The 20,848-nt window shown below is 34.9% G+C and overlaps 1 protein-coding gene across 1 annotated transcript; it reads left to right on the top strand.

Moving 5' to 3' along the window:
• The first annotated feature begins 7,656 nt into the window (after positions 1–7,656).
• On the top strand, positions 7,657–14,945 carry ODAM (odontogenic, ameloblast associated). The gene is made up of 10 exons (XM_028100509.2): positions 7,657–7,707; positions 7,794–7,835; positions 8,617–8,664; positions 9,213–9,446; positions 10,315–10,362; positions 12,191–12,295; positions 13,183–13,230; positions 14,024–14,095; positions 14,519–14,680; positions 14,916–14,945. The coding sequence occupies exons 1-10, from the start codon at positions 7,657–7,659 to the stop codon at positions 14,943–14,945; spliced, it is 840 nt and encodes a 279-aa protein (XP_027956310.1).
• Positions 14,946–20,848: the final 5,903 nt, after the last annotated feature.

Here is a 20,848-nt window from a genome sequence, read left to right as displayed (position 1 = left end):
CACAGTTCAACCACTTGCAGCTAGCAGTTAGAATTAGAGCCAGGCAAAATGGCTCCAGAGTTCATGTTCTTAATCTTGAGCCTTATTTGAGGTTCTTTGAGATGGAGAGGAGTTGAAAATGGGTAACAAATAAATACAATAAACTGTGAAGTTTTGTAAGAGTTTTTGGAAATCATTGGGGCACCTGGGTAGCTCAGTCTGTTAAGCATCCGACTATTGATTTCAACTCAGGTCTTGATCTCAGGGGCATAGCCCAAGACTGTGTTGGAGCCAAGCATGGAGCCTACTTAAAAAAAAAATAAAATAAAGTTTTGGAAATTAAATTTCCACAGCCCTGGTTTATTTAGTCCTGACTTTGTACTCTACAAATGCATGCAGTGCTAAACTTCTGGTGTATGTACTACAAAACTGCCTGGTGCTTCTTGCCCTAGTGAGATCTCTGTTTCTGTCTCACTCTCTCTCAAGCTTGGTCAGTAATGCTTTGCAATGAGGTGGGGGGGCAATTTTTATAAACCATTATAAAAAAGAATAACCAGCAATAATTTCCCATCTCAGACTCTATATTTAGTACCTTAGAGTTTTCCTGTCTAACCATTTTATGCCCATTATATCAGATAATATTGGTTCTTATTCAAGATACGTCTAATTACTAAAATATGAGACAGTAACAAGTTTAGTAAAAAGTTTAGTTCTGTATATTAGACCATGGCCTAAGGCACAGAAATAATAACATTCACAATTCAACACATGATAAATGAGAGTAGCACATTTGAAGCTATATTTCAGAAGTAATCCATTCTCTATAGTGATTCAGAACTGGCTAATGTGATGAGAAATTATTAACACTTGATGAACTATGATCAAATCTTAATAACATGTCACTCAAAAAGTAGTATTTCCATGACGAAAAACTTGGGGATTGTCTCAGGTTGAGATTCCCAGGAAGCAGACTGAAGTGGGGATTAACAGGCAGGAAATGTATTAAGGGTCCTTGGAATTAACATCCATGGAGTGGAGGGGAAGGAAGCAGGATCAGGTAAAGGAAGAAGTCAGCTGCTACGTAGTCAACAAAAGCTTTAGTCATCCCATGGGGAAATGTGGAGCTGGGGTGGCCAGTGGCCTGGCTTTTAGTGAATTAGTTAGATGGTGTTTGTTGGCCTGGGAAGGGAGAAGCCCTTTGAAGGAGGCAGGTAAGGCAAATGCTGAAGAAGCTATTAGCACTCTCAGCAGCTAGGGCAGTAAATCCTTCACTCCTGAATGGGGCTCTGGTTGGAGCATCACAGCATCCATGACAGAGACCTACACAGAATTCTGAAAAAGAAGAGTTAGAAACTAAAGAAGATTTTTTTTCATCAATAATTCCAAAGGATAGAGTAAGGTGACAGAGTAAGAGTAAGTAAGGGTGACCCTAACCAACAATGGTAATTCAGACAGAATTATTCCCAAGGTGGAGCAGGATGACAGAATAGTATCTCATAGCACTTTTATCTACATGTCTTAATAATCTGAGTTTATTATGTGGAGAGACCTCCAGCATACAGTTCCCATTTATAGCATTATTTTTCATAAACTTTATACTGATTGCTTTCCTACTTCTGATCCTTCTACCAATTTAGCTCCCATTTCTTTTCTTAACTCTACAGTCAGACTTGACACTGAGCCTTATTTTCCAAGCAACAAATACCAGTTCTCCTTTTACTATTCAAATAGCAAGCAGGGGGGAAAAAAGTAGACATTTCTAAAATTGCTAAGGTGTGGATTAAGACATTACAAATAGAGAAACACGTAATTACAAATGACTGCTGCTTCCCACCAAACTCTCCATGTTAAGTTCACCAGAAATGAGGTAACAGATTCTATTATAGAAAAGTACTTAAATCAAGTCAGAGGTATAATTTTTGCTTGGAATATGAAAGACATTGTATTAGTAATATTGTTGTATTATAATAAGCCTATACAACAGAATGAGTTTCTAGAAAGAAGAGTAATTTATTAAACAATATAACGTCTCATCATCAAACACTTCAATGACTTTCAATAACTGTCAGTGCTATAAATAGCATTTAATCTCACTCTGTAAAAGTGTATCTTTGGAATTTCCAAGTTATAGGAATTGTCATGCAATTGTTCAAAATGTACTTGAGTATTTATTATGGGCCAGGCACTGTTCTAGGCACTGGGATAAAAAAGTAAAAAACAAAAAAACAAAAAAAACACAGATTCTGTTCTAATACAATTATATCCCAGTAATGGAAGGTTAAAAAAAAAAAGTAATTATGAATATTACTAAAAAGAACAACTAAATAAGGAAACAAATATAGTAAACAAAGCAGACACAGGCTTTGCAGAGAATTTAGGTAAGGTGATCTGATAGAGGTGACTGCTCTAGATTGGGTAGTCTGGAAACATCTTTCTATGGAGTGACTCCTAAACTGAATGGTAAGAAGGCTTTGGCTCCTCAGTGATCAAAGAGACAGCATTCCAGGCATAGATAACAGATGCAAAAGCCTCAAGGCATGAATAAATTTAACATGTTCAAAAGTCAGAAAGAAAACTAGTGTGGTTGGAGCTTGGTGAACAAGAATGGAAGTGAGAAGCAGTGAAGTGAGAGAACAAAGTAAGAGTCAGATCATTGTGAACTTTGTAAAAAGGGAAATAAATGGAGTAGGAGACAAAAGAAGAAAAAGAGTAAATAAATGGAAGAAGTCAAGGAGAAAGGAGGAGGGGAAGAAAAAAGGAAGACAAGACAGCAAACTTCTTGGAGCCATAAAATACCACTGCTATCAGAAAGCACAAAATCTTGTGAAGGAGATAAATTCTGAATGTAAAAACGTAGAAAAAAAAGACAATCAACAGAATTCTGAGGGAGAATTAAATCAGACCGGGCTGGGGTAATACTGCCCTTGACTGAGACATTCACAAGATGTGAATGCCCAGCATGGGCTTGGCTAGATGTCAGGGGGAGAAAGTCAGAAATCATCGAAAGACACTAATCTTAAATCAAGTTGTTAGAACTACAAAATTTTTATTAAAATGGAGTTTGTTTCTGGGAGATTATATAGTACAGAAACCAGGTTAGTGCCAAACTCTGATTACGGGCCCAAAAAGAAGAAACAGATACAGGGGTCATGAAAGCAGTGGTCTGAAATTTACAAAGAGCGAAGGACACAAATCAATACGATAGAGGTTCAGTAGAAAAAGAAACTATTTTAGGTCAGAGGACAAAAGAAGGGCTTCTTAGAGAAGGTGAGTGTTGATTATGCCCAAACCAGGATGGGTTGTGTTTGAGAGAATGTGCCTCCCACTGAATGTTCTACAGGTCACACTGTATAGAATCACAGGCACAGTTTTATAGCCCAACCTTAGTTGTGTCTGGGCTCTCAATTACTCTGAAACTCGTGGGTCCTTTTGTGAAAAGAGGAAGTATATATTACCTTATTTTTCTTAATATCTCTATTCCTGAACAAGTTACTCCTGGGAATTATACTTTATTTATTTATTTTTAAAGATTTATTTATTTATTTGAGAGAGAGAGACCATGAGCAGGAGGGGTAGAGGGAGAGAGAGACCCTCAAGCCGATTCCACCCTGAGTGCGGAGCCCAACTCAGGGCTCTATTTTACACCCCTGAGATCACAACCTGAGCCGAAACCAAGAGTCGGAAGCTTAACGGACTCAGCCAACCAGGCTCCTCCTGGAAATTATACTTTCTGGTCATAATTCACAAGCATGTACCTACAAATCTCAAATATAATGAAGTTAGACTTCTATAATCAAGCCTGAGCCATTAAGCTAGAATGTATTGTCATAGTGGACAGGTATGATTAATACCCAGTAACGTACACTATTAAACAGAAGGGGGCATTTTAATAAAGTCTCATAGAAGTTAAAAGTAAGCACTCTGTGATAGAAAAGATATGATTGAGAGCTTGCTTAGCTTCCATATTTATTGCATAAGTTAATAATGAAGTAATTGGTAGAGTCACCTATTACCTTGATCGAGCTGAGATTCATTATTCAACTCTGGCAGTATATGAAAATACTCACTTTTATCACTTATTATTTTTATCTGTTAATCATCTTTGGAATTGTGCTATGTCTCTCTTCTCTCTGGTTAGGCAGCTTGGCGCTTTGGAAAGACTACTTGATTAATAATCAAAAGACCTGCATACTAGCCACAATTCTGATACCAAACTGTGGGGAAAAAAAACAAACAGCAATTTCCATGAAGCAGAAATCATATCTGTTTTATTAATACTAAGTTCTCAAAACCCAATAAGGACATGGATAAAGAAGTTATACAGTATTTGTTGTATGAATATATGAATGAATGAAGTTGTTGAGCCTTCTGTACCTCAGCTTTCTCATAGAAATGTGGCAATGATATAAGTATCCTACCTATCTTGACATGTCATTGGATGTTCCTGGAAAATTATAACTCATACATAAGAAAATTATTTTTATTATAAGCAGTGCTAAAATTCAAACTCTATTCTTTTGATCTGCAGAATATTAATCTACTTCACAATGGCTCTCTGTAAGCTTCTTAACTGATTTTTCAGGTTAGTTGAAGGGGGAAAAAAAGCAGAGATAACATTTTGAAAGGACTAATATATAAGCCATTGTTATTTGTGCTTCATCATCTGTCTTATTGGAACAGCAAAGTTAAGGATAATTTTAATGGTACATAAACCAACAGTCGTATGTACTTGGCATTGATGTGTGTTTTTGTACTTTTATTTGAATAAAGGGGGGTCTGGTGTTCTGGTAATCGAACTAAAACAAAGTAATGATGTCACAGTCACAATATCTCATTCAGGATTTCCTCATGGTAAGGTTCCTCAGTTTAAGGTCTCTGCACTGTAATCCATACAGACTGACATTGCTCTGGATGTGTATCACCTTTTTCTCCTCTGAATAAAGAAACCTATTTATTTCACAAAAGCCAATGGAACACTTACTGGGTGAATGACATTGAACAAAAAATTAATAAGTCAACATAGCAGAATGGGATAAAGAGACACAGACAACATCTACACTAGGAAGTGGTAAGAATTAAATGAGAGCTCCTTGTTACTTCCCCTCTTACCCAGAGATAACTTTGCTGCCAATGACATAGGGAGCTATCAGGCAGGAAAGCATAGCCTGCTCTTTTCCATTTCAATATGTTGTATAACTGGAGAGTTTCGACCGCTTTTTTTAGAATACACAAGTAATGAAAAAAATAATAAAAAGAAAACAATAACAGAAATCTCCTTCCAATTACCTTCAGATTTGAGGAATGTAGCTAGGTGAAACTACTTATCATCAAGATAATTTTTACACTGACTATATTTTGGCTCTGTAGTACAGTTCCTAACTTCAGTGCTTGGCCCTGACAATTTTCCAGCTTGGTAGTGGAATTAGCTGCCTAAGACCCCACACAATGCAACAGAAAATCTCCAAAACTGAGACCTTAATGGTGTATTAAATTTAATTTGACATCCAGAAGAGACCAAGGTCATTAATTGGAAATACATGCCATTAGGCAATTTAGAGCCATCTATCTAGTTCACCTATTCAAACAATCTACTGGATTTTCCAAGCAAAAATTGGTTACATTAACCATCCAGCTCTAGTTAAATCTGCATCCACATCTGAGGCAGTCTATTTGGCTAATTTAAAAAGAAACTCTCATAAATCTTGGGAAAGTTCCTTTCTAACAGATATAAAATCCTAGTGGCTACTAGAATTTAGTAAAGAAAGGGGTCCTGTTATCTTTACTATATCTTTCCCTTGTGGCCTTTTTTTGTTTGTTTGTTTATATAACAAATGGTATATTCATTTTCATATTAATGAGCTATGCAAGTTCAAGAAGTGTCTCATCCTACTAGGAAAGACAAATTCACTGAAAAGCAATAATGTTGTTTTCCTGCATGATAACTACCATTAGTTGTTCAAGATTAAATTAGCCAAAGAACTCTTCCAATGGAAATTAACTTATAATACATTATGGCACCACTTATGATCTTGGACTATCTACTAGAATGGGGTCAATAATAATAGCAAAGAAAAACAAGACAAATGTAAAACACGCTATGAAGAAAATTTAAGTAACAATGAAGTGCAGATCATAACAGTTATATTTTGAATGCTAAAATCATATTTAGCAAAAGGGACTTTTAAAAACAAAACATTCACCACTCTTTTTTAAAATGTAGGCCATCATGCTTCATACTTATAAAATTAGTTATTCCAAGCAACATGATCACATGGAGACACATTTGTCACAGATACATAGAAATTTAGCAATTTATTTTTAGGATTCCATTCCACAGGTAGATGGACATATAATGATATTTTCTAGGTTGAACTTAAATGAAAGTAGTTCACATTTACTCAGTCCAGGATTGATGAACCAAAGAATCTTAACTGCCCAGAACTAGATTTTGAATTTTTATCTTTTAGACCTATGTCTTACATCTAATAATTCTGTATTTCACTCTTGAAATAAAAAATAATCAGTTATCGGTCCTTGAATAAAGGCTTAAAAGTTACTCTACTACTGTATTCATATTGAGGACGATAAAAGGAGCAGAATGAAATTATTCTAGAAGGTTTAGTCATAACCAAAGCAGAAGCCAGGAATGATCACAGGGAAACAGGATAATTTAATGACATTACTAAAAGAGTGGGAATCCCTACACCACCTAGATGATTAGGAAAGGGGTTATTAGCTAAGCCATTGTCTGAAACCCACTGAGTCACTGGTCCCTTTGAAAAATGATTGGTCATTCTTTTCTAAAGATGGGTTTTTAAATTTAAGAGAAGCTTCAAGCAGCAGAGCTGAAAGATAAAAAGAACACAGATCTTGCATGGGTTTAGATTTCTCTTCTTAGGCAAAGGATTGAGGTAAGATATCAAAATCTTTGCTTTCATAATTTTAAGAACCCAAATCAGTCAACTCGGAAGGATAAACTACCAGGGTCCTCTCAATGCTTATATAGATCAGTAATTTGAATTAGGGCAGGAGTTTTTACACCTGGAGGACAAGAGCTAATATGCTTCCTCAGGTTGCATTATAAATCAATATTACAGTTTCATTTTATAATCTCTTTCCTTAAATTAGAAAAATATTGACTCAGTTGCTCAGTTTTAATATATTTTATGTTATTAAACTTTTAAATGGACTTGTATCTGTTATTGAACTAATTGTCAGATCTTTATTGTAGTATTTTTACTACTACGTTAAATAGACATTAAAACTGTTTTCATAATAAAGACCTAGTTCATTGACCCCAGTCATGGGCCACCCATGATCAGAAGGACCCATTCCCTGATGTACAGAACAACGCCAAGTGATGAGGCCATCTTGTTCATTAACTCATTCAACTACATCTCATGCCACCAAATGAATCATTTGGTCAAGCTAAAAGGGCAAGCAAACAATTCTGGTTTTTGTAAACAGCTGCTCTGAGAAAAAGAATAAGTTCTGCTATAAATATTTATAAATCTACCTTTTTTATTTTAAATCCTAATATATAAGTAAATACTATAGAATTCACCCAATTACTCTTCTGATTGAACAATACCAATCACTTATTGTTATGATTTTTATGATAGAGGGTCTATTTAAAGCTCAATTTCACACCTTATTTTCTAGATATTTCATCTGAAAATGAAAACCATAATTCTTCTTGGGCTACTGGGAGCCACAATGTCAGCCCCAGTAAGTGATTTCATGGTACATGTAAAATCATCCTGTGAAACCTGTAACAAATCCTTCTTTGACCATTTCTGGTTTTTATTTTTTAGCTCATCCCACAGCACCTGATGTCTGCAAGCAACAGCAATGAGGTTAGTTTAAATACATACAACAAGCTCTCCATTTTTTTTTTTTAAGGAAACCCAGGGCAGAAGAGATAAAAACCTTCATTCTCTAGCTCATGCTTTCTCAAAAAAACAAATCTTAAAAAGGAGTGGGTAAAGGTACCTGGGTGGCTCAGTCAATAAAGCCTCCTACTCTTGATTTTGGCTCAGGTCAAGATCTCAGGGTCTTGAGATCCAGCGCCCCTCCTTGGGCTCCGCAATCAGCAGAAAGTCGGCTTGAGATTCTCTCTCCCTCTCTCTCCCCCCGGCCACCATGCTCTCTCACTCTTTCTCTAAAATAAATAAATAAATATTTTTTAAAAAAAGCCTTAGTTTATCCTGCATTCCTATCTACTAGCTCTTATATCTGAATGCATTTTCAATGTTCATGTTTATTTGGTATACCAGGTTTTTTCTAGAATATTATTTTGCTCCCCTGTGTGACTGTAAATTCTTTAAAGGCAGAGACAATATATCTTTTTATTTTAACAGCACCCAATATGGGTGTATACAGGTGTTTAAGAGCATAAAAATGACTGACTAAACCACTGGAATGGGGGGAAGTTGCGCAATCTCAGACCCAGCAGGGGAGAGGTCATTAAATCCCAATCTCTAATCACTGTAATTTAGTACAAGCTTAGTGAGAAAACACCCCTAGCAGGAAACTGATTGGTCAGCCCTGGCTTGTTCTATATTTGTAGTACATCTTGTTCTTGTTAGTTTTAGCATGTGTAATCACCTTGTTTTCATATTATCTTTCCTTTTCTAGTTACTTCTGAGTCTTAATAATCCTCAACTTCGGCCACTACAGATTCAGGTACCTCAATAATTATTTTAAGAATATTTTTTGACTGCTTAGTTCTTAGAGTATTTTGTAGAGAACAAAATGTTTACTGATTTCATTTCTGAAATCTCAATTTTTAAGGTTATGAATTTGTCCCACATATTCTAATGACCATTTGTTTGAAGACAAAAGTAAACATTGCAATCCGATTAACACTTATTTATTGAAAACTTGGTAAGTGCCAAGCACAAATTCTCACAACTATGAGATAAATTAACTACTTACACAAAGTCATACTCAACTGTTAAAAAAAGAAAGGACTTAAAACCAGTCTGGCAACTGCAGAAACCATACTCTTTATCCATCTTATTCTGCCCCATATTTTTTATGGCCATTGGGAAGTTGGCATTCTTCATTATATTTGCACAGCTCATAATGTGCCAAGATACCATCCTTTTTTATAATGCAGCATTGGAATTACAGAAATTGTCTACATTTTGCCTTTTTCTTGCTTAGGACTGATTTTAAATTCTTTTCAAAATGAAAGAAATGCTTCCTTTCTTCCTTTTGTGTCCTTCCAGGGCCCATTTAATTCATGGATCCCTCCTTTCTCTGGGATCCTGCAACAGCAGCAGCAAGCTCAAATTCCGGGGCTCTCTCAGTTCTCTTTACCAGCTCTTGACTGGTTTGCTGGACTGTTCCCAAATCAGATACCTTTCCCAGGATGGGTCAGTTTTGCCCAAGGAACCCAGGTGGGACAGCTGGACCCCTCACAGCCTCAACCACCACCGCAGACCCAGCAGGGCCCTAATCATGTAAGTCGGGCCTCTCCCATCCTGTTGTTCTGAGGAGAGAGAACACACGCTGAATGTGAAAATGAGTAAGAATCAGCTTTAAAAGAAGACAGAAGTTACTGAGAAAGACTTCTTTCTCATAATTTGCTCTACCATCACTGGAAATTCTTCCTTTTCTGATTTCTAACATGAAAAATACCATTTAAATCAGCTCTTCTATCATAGCCACAAGTCAAGAGTGTTAAAAACATGTCCAAGAAAAAATAATCAGGGAAATTTCATCTTCAAAGAAGAAACAATTTGCATTAATGATATACATATAATACATGACCTTTGTTGTCATAGACGTCTTTAATACAATTTATAAATGCATATGGCTAGGGTGCCTGGGTGGCTCAGTTGGTTAAGCGACTGCCTTCAGCTCAGATCATGATCCTGGAGTTCCGGGATCGAGTCCCACATCGGGCTCCCTCCCCGGCAGGGAGTCTGTTTCTCCCTCTGACCCTCTTCCCTCTCGTGCTCTCTGTCTCTTATTCTCTCTCTCTCAAATAAATAAATAAAATCTTTAAAAAAAATGCATATGGCTAGGTCTAGGAAAAACAGCTCTGGAATTTTATGTTAAAAAGTCAAGTATAACTGGGGTGTCTGGGTGGCTCAGCCGGTTAAGCATCCAACTCCTGATTTTAGCTCAGGTCATGATCTCAGAGTCGTGAGATCCAGCCCCATGTGGGGCTCTGTGCTGGGCGTGGAGCCAGCTTAAGATTCTCTCTCCTCCTCTTCCTCTGCCCCTCCCCCTGCCTGCACTAACTCTCTCCTCTCTCTCTCTCTATCTCTCGCTCTCTAAAAAAAAAAAAAGTCAAGTATAATTTTTTTATATCTTTTTTGGCAGGTTATGCCCTATGTGTTCTCCCTCAAAATGCCTCAAGAGCAAGCTCAGGTAAATGAGTAGAATACTATCACTCCTAGAGAGAGATGGCTAACCATAATCTCTATCTAATGCTTTCTTTTATACTTGTAGCGCTGAGTCCTATAGCAGGGCTATGAAAACTGATAGAATTATCATTGTCTAGTGCCACTATTGCTGGGCTGGCATCAGTTTGTTAATGTTAGGCTCACTTAATAATACCTGAAGAAAGGACAGCTAAGGAGAGTCCCCAGAATCCCTGAGTTTCCAGGGCATTACTGTATTGGGAATAAAAGAGCTCGATAAGTTGTAGGTCTTGGTCCCTCTGCATGATGTTTGTACTGGCATTTGGAAACTCAAGAGAAATACCATGGGCTGACTTTGCCTAACCCTAAATTTTGTCTCAGAGGGAGATCATTAAACAGATAAAATATGATATGATGTACAGATAAGAAACACTTGCCACGTTAGGGCAAGTCAAGGCATTCTGCTCAACTATTACCAGGTTCTTGTATATTTTCAATTTAATTACCTATTACAATCAAATGGTGGTGATTTCCATTAAACCTTAAAAAAATGAATGCCAACTAGTATTATCATTAGAGTAATATGGAACACCCTCTCAAGATTAGTTTCACCTAATTAACTTTTAATAGACTAGGTTCAAAGAAATAGGGACATGGATAAATTATTCACTAGCAGAGTACTGACCATTTCATAAAAAGTTACACCACTTGGCTCTCATGTGATCATAATTATGTAATTTTTGTCCCACGCTCATTATAAAATAAAAGTTACTTCTAGACATTACCTCATTCTACGCCAGAGCCTTTAGAGAGTAGATACATGGTAAGTGGGATTACTTCATTTTAAGGATCAGGGAACTAAGTCTTAATGAGATTAAATTCCCAACCTTAATGAAAGTAAATAGCTGAGTTGGGATATAACTCTTCATCTTTCCTTAACCACTAAACCAGTGGTTCTCCACCCTAGCTTTGCATTAGAATCTCTGGTGGTAATTTGGAAAATTACAAATGCCTGAACCCTACTCACACCTAATGAATCAAGACCTGATGAGTAGATCCCAAATAAGATTATCTACTAAAATGCTCAAAAGGTGATTTTTAATTCTTAACCAGAAATAAGAACCATTGCATAAAATGTATTTCTCAAACTATAGTTGTTTTTTTTAACCCTTATGTTTAATATAGTCTCTTATTTAATTATGCAAAGACACAAAACATACTAAACTCTAGGTACTAGGATCCCCATTTTCTATAAACACATATGCATGTATAGACACACACAGGCATAAATGGAAGCCAATACATGATAATGTGGGTGGTAAAGTTGCAGGTGATTTTATTTGTTCCTTGTCTATTTCTGGATTTTCCAAATACTCTAAAAAGGCTTATGGATTATCTTTAAAAAATGGCAATTATTAAAGGAACACATTCTTGAGAATTCATTCATTATCATAGAACTTCTAATACCATTCCTGCAGTATAATGATTCTTAAAAAATATAGGGAAAATGTCCGGTAAGTCAGACATGACTTCTTAAGTATTCGCAAAGTAAACTGTACATAAAGTTTGTATATAAAGTATACAGTTTGTATAAAAAGTCCGCAGTGCCCTTTCTTAAAAGCCTATTATTTCACTACTTCTTTCACGTGTTTGGTCAAGCAACCTTGAAACAAAGTCCAGTATCATGTGCAATATGAGTTATTTCTAAAGTTTGAGAAAGGCTGCTTCACACATTATTTTGTTCATAAAGTTACTAGATATAAACCACAGACCTTTTTAAAAAGGCCTCTACTGATGTAAAGGAAGCTCTTACATACTTCTCTGTTTACAAATAGATGCTTCAGTACTATCCGGTCTACATGCTCCTACCCTGGGAACGATCTCAACAAACAGCCACACAGTCACCTCCACAAATGGGACAGCAGCAATTTGAGGAGCAGGTACTACTGTTTGATTTTAGTCCGACTAGTTCCATCTGAGACTAGAGGAGATACTGTCAGTTTTCAGAGGAGAGAATATCTGAGTATATTTACTGCAAAAGCTCAAAAGCCTGAACTGGTGGTCACAAAAAGATACAGTGCGTTCCAAACAATGAATCATGGAACACTACATCAAAAACTAACATAATAAAATAAAATTAAAAAAAAAGATACAGTGAATTCTCCTAACATATCACTAATTTGGAAATGCCCAAAGGCTGGGTTTTAAAAGAATGAAGTCAGTGAGTGAACTTCAATAAAATCAGAGGCCAAAAGATGAATCATCTTGGAAAACTTTTTTTCTGACTTTTAAAAAGCTACAAGCATCCTTCTTGTCATGTTTTCATGTGGTTATTATTAAGAAAAAAAAATAGCTTCCATGATGGAAGGCACCTATGATCACTAAATACAATTAGATAACTAATAATTAATATTGAGTTTTGTGGATTTTGTGTACCTACAGTATATTTTTAGAATTCTAATGTAATTTCAGGTGGGCCATATATAACTAGATTTCTTTTAGTTAGAATGGGGAAAAATTTTAATAGTTTATCACTGCTCTAAAACTAAATTAGAGAAAACTGAAAATTATACTTTAAGTGACTGGTAGTAGTAATTCTAATTAAGTTGTGTTAGTTTAAAGAGAAAAGAATTTTAACCTAGAAATCATATGGTATTAAAAAGATGCTTGGTAATTTAACAATAATTTTTACCACCTAGATCATATGAACTTTCAAAAAAGCATTTAATACAATATAAATATATATATAATTTTAAGTAATAATTTATTACAAAATTATGACAAAATCATCACAGCAAATCTAACCCATTTTCCAAAAATCTGACAGATGCCATTCTACACTCAATTTGGATACATTCCAATACAAGCAGAACCTGTAAGTAATGCATACATTTCATTGAAAAAAAAAACACATAACTTTTGAAACGACTTGCTTCAGAATGTATTAAATCTATCAGCACTCTTCAGCCAAAAACCATTAGGAACACACCCATAGTTGAACAAAATTAGATTTATCTACTCATTCAATGAGGGAAGACCCACATGGGGAACTGTGGGGTATCTTAATAGGAAGATGACTGTTCAAAGGGTCTGGGTTTCTGTCAGGTGATTTTGAGGAGAGTTAAAGAAATAATGGTCCACTCTGAATTGGGTGTTCTCAAGAAGTGATGGGTAATTCTATGACTGGTAATTAAACAGTTCTTACCTAGAAGATAAAGGCAAAGAAGAGCGAGGCAAAGGCTCTGATTTGGTAAAGAAGGAAGAGTTATTCAGATTATCCAGGATATGAGGATGCCTGGAATTTTTGTGGCTTGCATGGTAATCTTCTTTAGACAAGATTACACAGTTTTGTTTTGTTCTGTTTTTTCGTCTTATTTCATCGTGTTCAGACTTGACCGTGTCTGATGTCGGTATTCTGTAGGATTGTTAATGTTCAACAGAACACCAGGGCCTAGCAGCAAATGTCCGGTAAGCTCCTGACAACACAAGCAGAGTTGTGTGTCCTGGGTCAGGAGCTGCTTTTCTCTTTCTCAAATCTAAATGATTATCTTTGTTTTTAAGAAACTAAAATTGAAGAATTTGGGAAGTGTGTAGCTGCCTTGGATGCAAAACCACATATTTTATAGATGAAAAATTTAGACATTTTTTTCAACTTTCCAATGTTACAGGTTATGCCGGGAGGACAGCAGCAACTAGCCTTAGATCCCCTCCTAGGCACAGCTCTTGAAACTGCTGTGATGGTAAGATCCCTTACCACATTGTGCTCCCAGAGGTCAGCAACTGGGAGCTGACAGGTTCCTGCACTAGTGTTCATTTTAATGGACTTAACTATTATTTTTCCATCAACAATTATTATTCCTTCCACCTATAATCTTTTGCCAGTCAAGATTCAATTTACTCAGTTCATCAAATATTTACTTCTCTATAACAGATACACTCCTAGGGACACTCATTTAAAATCAGGTATTATGAGACATCCACATTTGCCGGCATATATTTATAGCCATTCTATGATAGATTATAATCTAAAAAACTAATAAAGTCCTTTACTTCTTAAATAAATTCTTTACCTTGCATATCAATCCTGTTGCTTTATATTCTTCCCAATTTTGACCTTGTATTTGAACCTGTAACTGCTTTGTGTTCTTTCTAATTCTCTATAGTCAGCAGGAGGAGTGATACCATATCTACAAAAAGAAGTAATAAACTTTAAACATGCCAGTGGAGGAATTTTCATTCCTTCAACTTCACAAAAACCCAGTACTACAAATTCTTTTGCTCCTGCTATCGACCCAACTATTACCCCAGAGTTGATGGAAAAGAAGGTAGAGTAATCAAAGATTTATTTTATGTAAGAAATTGTTACCTAATGGAAAATATAAAGTTAATGCTTAATTTGTAAGACTCAGTCATAGAAATAATAAGTTAATGATATAGTAAAATACATGGCCTTTACCTTAAATAGGGAGGCCAATAATTGATTACTAATAATCAATTAATTAGAATATAATTTAATTTTGATTTAATAAGCACTTCTTATGAACGTCCTTTTCTCACTAGGCCAAGATTGATTACTTAAAGGAACCATAAGATGTTGTCCTAATCATTCTGAGTTTTTGGTAGGTATTTGCTAAAAGGCATGCATTAAGTACCATGATACATCCTAAATTAAAAAAGAAAAAAACAAAAACTGTCAGGGGAACTCATGAAGTGGTCTTACCAAAATCAAACAAACAAACAAAAAAAGTTAGTGCTTATATAGTTCTATAAAGCTAATAGTAATCGTGGGACTTCAACAACTTTTTAAAAATAAAAGTAAATTTTTCAGAGTCATGTCTGCCTATGCCATAAATTTGGTATAAACTCTGAAAACACAAGTAGTAAATATACTAGATCCATGTAAAAGATATTTTACAAACACAATATAGAGTCAGTTCTCCTAAATAATCACTTCACTTTGCAAGCTAGAAGTTTTAACAATGTCAATACATCTGTATTAGACTGGAATGAAATAAAGTCTTAAAGTGATTTTTAAAAAATGCAAAAATCACATGGAAATTTAAAATTCCATGACCTTCCTATCAAACATAACCTTAATTAATTACCTGTCCTAATGGGATTGGTTGGCTGTGAGGCTCGTGGGTGTTTGATAGAAGGGCAGGCTGGGATGGCACCAAGAAGTAAAAAACACACACTAAAAAGCAAACAATTTGGCCTGAAGGGAAAAATAAAAGGCAAGGGTTTTTTGAAATCTCCTCCCTGCTGCCTATGAGTCTTTTCTGATTCCTACTTCTGTGAAAATGAATCCTCAGCATTCTTCAGTTAAAAAAAAAAAAAGTCTATAAAATATAACCAGAGTGAATAGTTTAGCACCTCTTTAGAAAAGTCTCTTTTATAATATGACATTTTGTACGATGCAAATCAATTCAGGTTATTTAATGAGAAATACTAAAGGATTTCAGTGTAGTATGACCTTCCTTCTATGTGACAACAGTGCCAGAAGTAAAGTTTTCTAGTTTTTATTAGGCATTTTGGAAAATATCTAGGAAATGTTCCACAAAACAGTCTAATGGTATTAAAATGCACTCCTATCTTATTTTTCAGAGAAAAAGCTATGGCAGTGCCCTGGATATCATTTTAGGCTCTTTGCTTCCTCAATGCTAATATCAGTTCTTTGAAATACACAAAATACTCTTCTCTTGAATTTCTTTTTACTTATAAATAATATTATACTCTTTAAATAAGTCATAGAAAATAATACAATTGTATAATAAGTCCTGTCTTTACAAAATTATGTTTCTTTTCAAATATCCTACCATTGCATAATCTAGAAAGTAACAACGAGAATAAAGCTAATATCACTGGATCAACTAGATCATTGCATTTATTGTTTATTAAGGATAGCTTTGGAAAATGAGAATAAAGATACACTGTCATTGGATTTATGAGTGTGGTGATTGTGACTAATGAACTAAAGTATGTACCTTTGACATATCATCTCATTATTACCCCCAGGCCCATTCAGCTAGACTCCTTCTGATGCACTTCCCCTCAGAATCAAAACATTTGGTGGCAGGCATCAAGAAGTGCATGCTCCCAGTAGGACACAGCTACACAGAGAGATGGCTGTCCTCACCAAAAAGGTTAGATGCCTAGGAAGATGTATGCCGGTTTGAGGAGGCAGCATCCTGTACAGAAAAGGGCATAGATTTAGGATTTCATCATATCTGGTTTTGAGCCTTCAGCAGGTCACTTAACCTGAGTCTCGGGTGTAAAACAGAGATAACAATACCTTTTAGAACATCTGAAGGGACTACATGAAGTAACATATAAGATACCTGGCCATACAAAGTACTCAAAAAATGTTAATTCCCCCCCCTTCACTTGTTACTATGGAAACTTCGTACTTATTTTCTTAGCTTTGGAGCTACAGCTGAAATTCTGAGAAAACAGGAAAACTGACATTTAATATGCTTTATATATTTGTATGTAAATGTGAGTTGTGTGTGTGTGCATGCACACAGAAAGAAAGCTGAATGTATAAATGAGTGAATACATGAATGTGTTAAGTGGTTTCAAACAAATTTGGTTAATATTCTGGGCTTTAAAGTTGATCAAAATTCCTAGAATCATACCTTTTCCAGAATTTAGTAACATTATGACTCCAAAAACTGCTACATACCCTGTGGAAGAGCAACCCAATAATCACATATTCTATTTCCATCTTATATTTTCTCCTTTTCCCCTAAGTTGGTGAATTAAATGACTGTAATTCTGGGTAACTGACTGACCTCTTACTATTGGACATGACATAGAGATTCATAGGTCAAGATGTCTGATGAAAGCAGTTATTCAGCACTTGAGAACATTGTGTCCCCAAATTCCAAGAGTTCACAAGGTCACTGAAAAAAATCACATGAGGTAATTCATGCTGAGTGTTTAGAAAACAGGCACACACTAACTTCTCTTCAAGGAGGAGAAAGAGGATGGTCAGAGACAAAAGAGGAGAGATGAGCACAACGTAGCTACTCTGTTCAAGGGACGGTGAAGAGAAGCAGGACTCAGGGAAAACTGCAAAACTCTAAGCATCAAACTAAAATCAAGTCAAGAGTTTGGCAATATCAGGGGCACCTGGGTGTCTCAGTCATTAAGCTTCTGCCTTTGGTTCAGGTCATGATCCCAGGGTCCTGGGATCGAGCCCTGCGTCGGGCTCCCTGCTCGGCGGGAAGCCTGCTTCTCCCTCTCCCTCTCCCCCTGCTTGTGTTCCCTCTCTCGCTGTGTCTCTCTCTGTCAAATAAATAAATAAAATCTTAAAAAAAAAAAAGTTTGGCAATATCAGGGGTTACAATAATAAATACTGTGAAAAATATGAGGATTACATAAATACAACAGTAACAGGTAAAAGCATAAAATGGAGAAGTATTACATAAAATAATGCAATGTTAAACATTGTTACTCTGAGAAATATTTTGATAAAAACATTCATATTAAGCTAAGTATGCTGAAATTATTTATTCTAGGCAATATTACCAGGACCTTATTACTCTGGATAGCTTTAACAGATCCAATTTAGTGACTTAGCTTAAAAAATAAATTCTCTAATCTCTGACTGTTCAGGATCCAATCTGTTTCAGGAAGATGTTAAATCATGTTAAGGTATTCATGAGCAACAACTATGTTTGAAAACCTGAATACTATAATTGCTATCAATGAAATATATTACATTTCAAAGTACTTTATAAAAGAACTTTAAACTCTACCATTTTTGTTAGCAAAGTTAGGAAGACAAAAATGTACACTTAATGGAAATATCAGCAGAATACAAGCAAAAAACTATCTTTTGTTTGTTTTAATCCTAACATCCCAATTGCCCCATCCCAGGCCAATAAAAAAAAGATGAAGCAGAAAAAAGCAGCTCAACCAACTCATTTTGTACTGATTTGAACAGAAAAAAAATCTACATAGAATAATTTCTCTAAAATCAGCTCTGCGTAGATTTTATAATCCACAATGTTTTGTTTTGTTTTGCTTTAAATGTTTCTTTGGGGGAGGGGACATCACACTTTTACTCAATTAAGAGAAACATTTTTACAGTCTTGAGGTCTTTTATATTTTTTATACTTACCATGCCACAAATTCATGGGGAATGGGTTCCAATGCTCCTCAAAACTTTCTCCAATGGTTGCTTCCTAACTGAATGTACTAAAATAGCTTTAGTTAAAGACTAAAATATAGAATCCACGCATGACTTCACCTTCAACATTATATCCATATCTAATCTATCATCATGGTCTAGTATCACTTGTACTACACAGATTTTAGGTATGTGGTTTGATGAGTTTTATTCACACACACACACATACACACACACAAATGTATATACCTTGTAGCCACCACCCCATCAAGATACAGAACATTTCTATCACCCCTGGAAAGTCCTTCTTGCTCTTTTCCAGTCAATCTCATCTCCCACTGTCATGCCAGGCTACTACTTTAAAATTTTTTCTGTCACTATATACTAATTTTGCCTGTTCTGGAACTTTATGTAAATTAAATCATACATTATATATTCTTTTGTATCTGGAGCCTGTTACTCAATAGAATGCTTTTGTGATTCAGCCATGTTACTGTTTCAGTTGTATATTACATTACATGAAAGTACCAGTTTCTTTCTTCCTTCTCCTATGGAAGAACATTTGCATTGTTTCTAATTACTGAACATTACAAATAAAGCTGCTATGAATGTTCTTATACAAATCCTTTCATGAACATATATTTTCATTTCTCGAGTAAATACCAAGGAGAGCAAAATCATATGTATATGTTATAAATAACCATTTTATACTCCGATCAGCAGTGTGTCAGAATTCCAGTTTCTCCACCTTCTGGCCAACATTTACAATCATCTTTTTAAAAAAATCATTTTCATGAATTGCTCTTTGGCCACACATCCCTTCAAAGGTTAACTTTCATGGAGTCTGACCTCCATCACTTCCTCTCTCTCAAAAGTTGCTGCATGAACATTGTCATGATTATTGTTTTGACTTTAAAAAGTATTTATAAATAACCACTGACTCCTACATCTACATCTCAGTCTAATCTATTAAATAGTGAAGTTTACAGCTAGTCTAATATAGTAAATAGTTCAAAATTGTCTGTCTTTTTAATGTTAGCTATTTTAACAAGTACGAAGAAGCATCTCATGGTTTTAATTTGCATTTGCCTGATGACCAATATAGCTTTTTTATGCTTACTGGCTATTTGTGTATCTTCATTTCCAAAAATTATATTCAAGTCTTTTGTTGACTTTCTTATGATTGAATTTTAAGAGTTTTTAATATATTATGGATGAAAGTACATTGTCAAATAAATGCATTTTGAATACTTTTCCCATTGTGTAGCTTGTCTTTTCATTTCTTAATGAGGTTTTTAAAAAAATACATTTTTTATGTTGATGCAGTTAAATTTGTCAATTTTTCGAAGATAAGTGTCTCTTGTGTCCTATTAAAGAAATCTTCACCTACTCCAATATATGAATGAATATATGTTCCTATGTTTTCTTACAGAATTTTTAATGGTATAGCTTTTATATTATTAAGTCTCTAGCTATTATTTTTTGTCTATAGCATGAATATAGAGTCAAGAATAATTTTTTTTCACACAGAGACCTAGTTGATGTTATACAGAATTATTTGTTTAAAAGAATACCATTTTCTAATTGAGTTGCCTTGGAACCCATACTGCAAATCAATTGACTTCATCTGTATCTGTTTTTGGACTCTATTCCATTTAATTGCTTTTCTCTTTTTGCATCAATACTACATGGTCTTCATTACTATAACTTTACATCTTTTGCATTTCCATATAAATTTTAGGATCATTTTACTAATTTCTACCCTGCCAGAGTTTTAATAGAATTGTGCTGAATTTCCAAATCAATTAGTAAAGACTTGATTTCTTAACAATATTGAGTGTTTCAATTCATGAACATGGCATATATTTATTTATTTAGGTCTTTTCTAAGTGTATCTCTGAAGTGTATTGTGGCTCTCAATGTACAGGTTTTGTAATATTTGTTAAATTTATTTCTGAATATTTTATGTTCTTAAATTATGTTCTAAAATTTCATTTTCCATTTTCAGTATATAGAAAGGCAGTTGATTTTTATACATTGCACTTGTATGATATGATCGTGCTAAATACATTTATTAGTTTCCATAAGTATATTGTGAATTCCATATCATTTTCTACCAAAAAATAATATTTTTCTGGAAATAAAAATAATTTCACTTGTTTCTATTTATTTGTTTGCAATTATTCTTCTTAACTTGTTACACTGACTACAGTATCCATTGTAGTGGTGATTAGAGGAATAAAAGTGGGCATGTTTCCAGTGTCCCTTGTATTAGGGAGAAAGCAATTATTATTTCACAATTAAGTCAGCTATGCATTTCCCATAAATTATCAGATTGTGGAAATCCTTTTATTTCTAT

This window comes from Eumetopias jubatus, unplaced genomic scaffold (assembly GCF_037043125.1).
Source record: "Eumetopias jubatus isolate StellerSeaLion01/CBP00866 unplaced genomic scaffold, mEumJub1_p1.0 scaffold_2, whole genome shotgun sequence".
NCBI classification, from domain to species: domain Eukaryota; kingdom Metazoa; phylum Chordata; class Mammalia; order Carnivora; family Otariidae; genus Eumetopias; species Eumetopias jubatus.
This window is presented reverse-complemented; position numbering and strand designations above follow the sequence as displayed.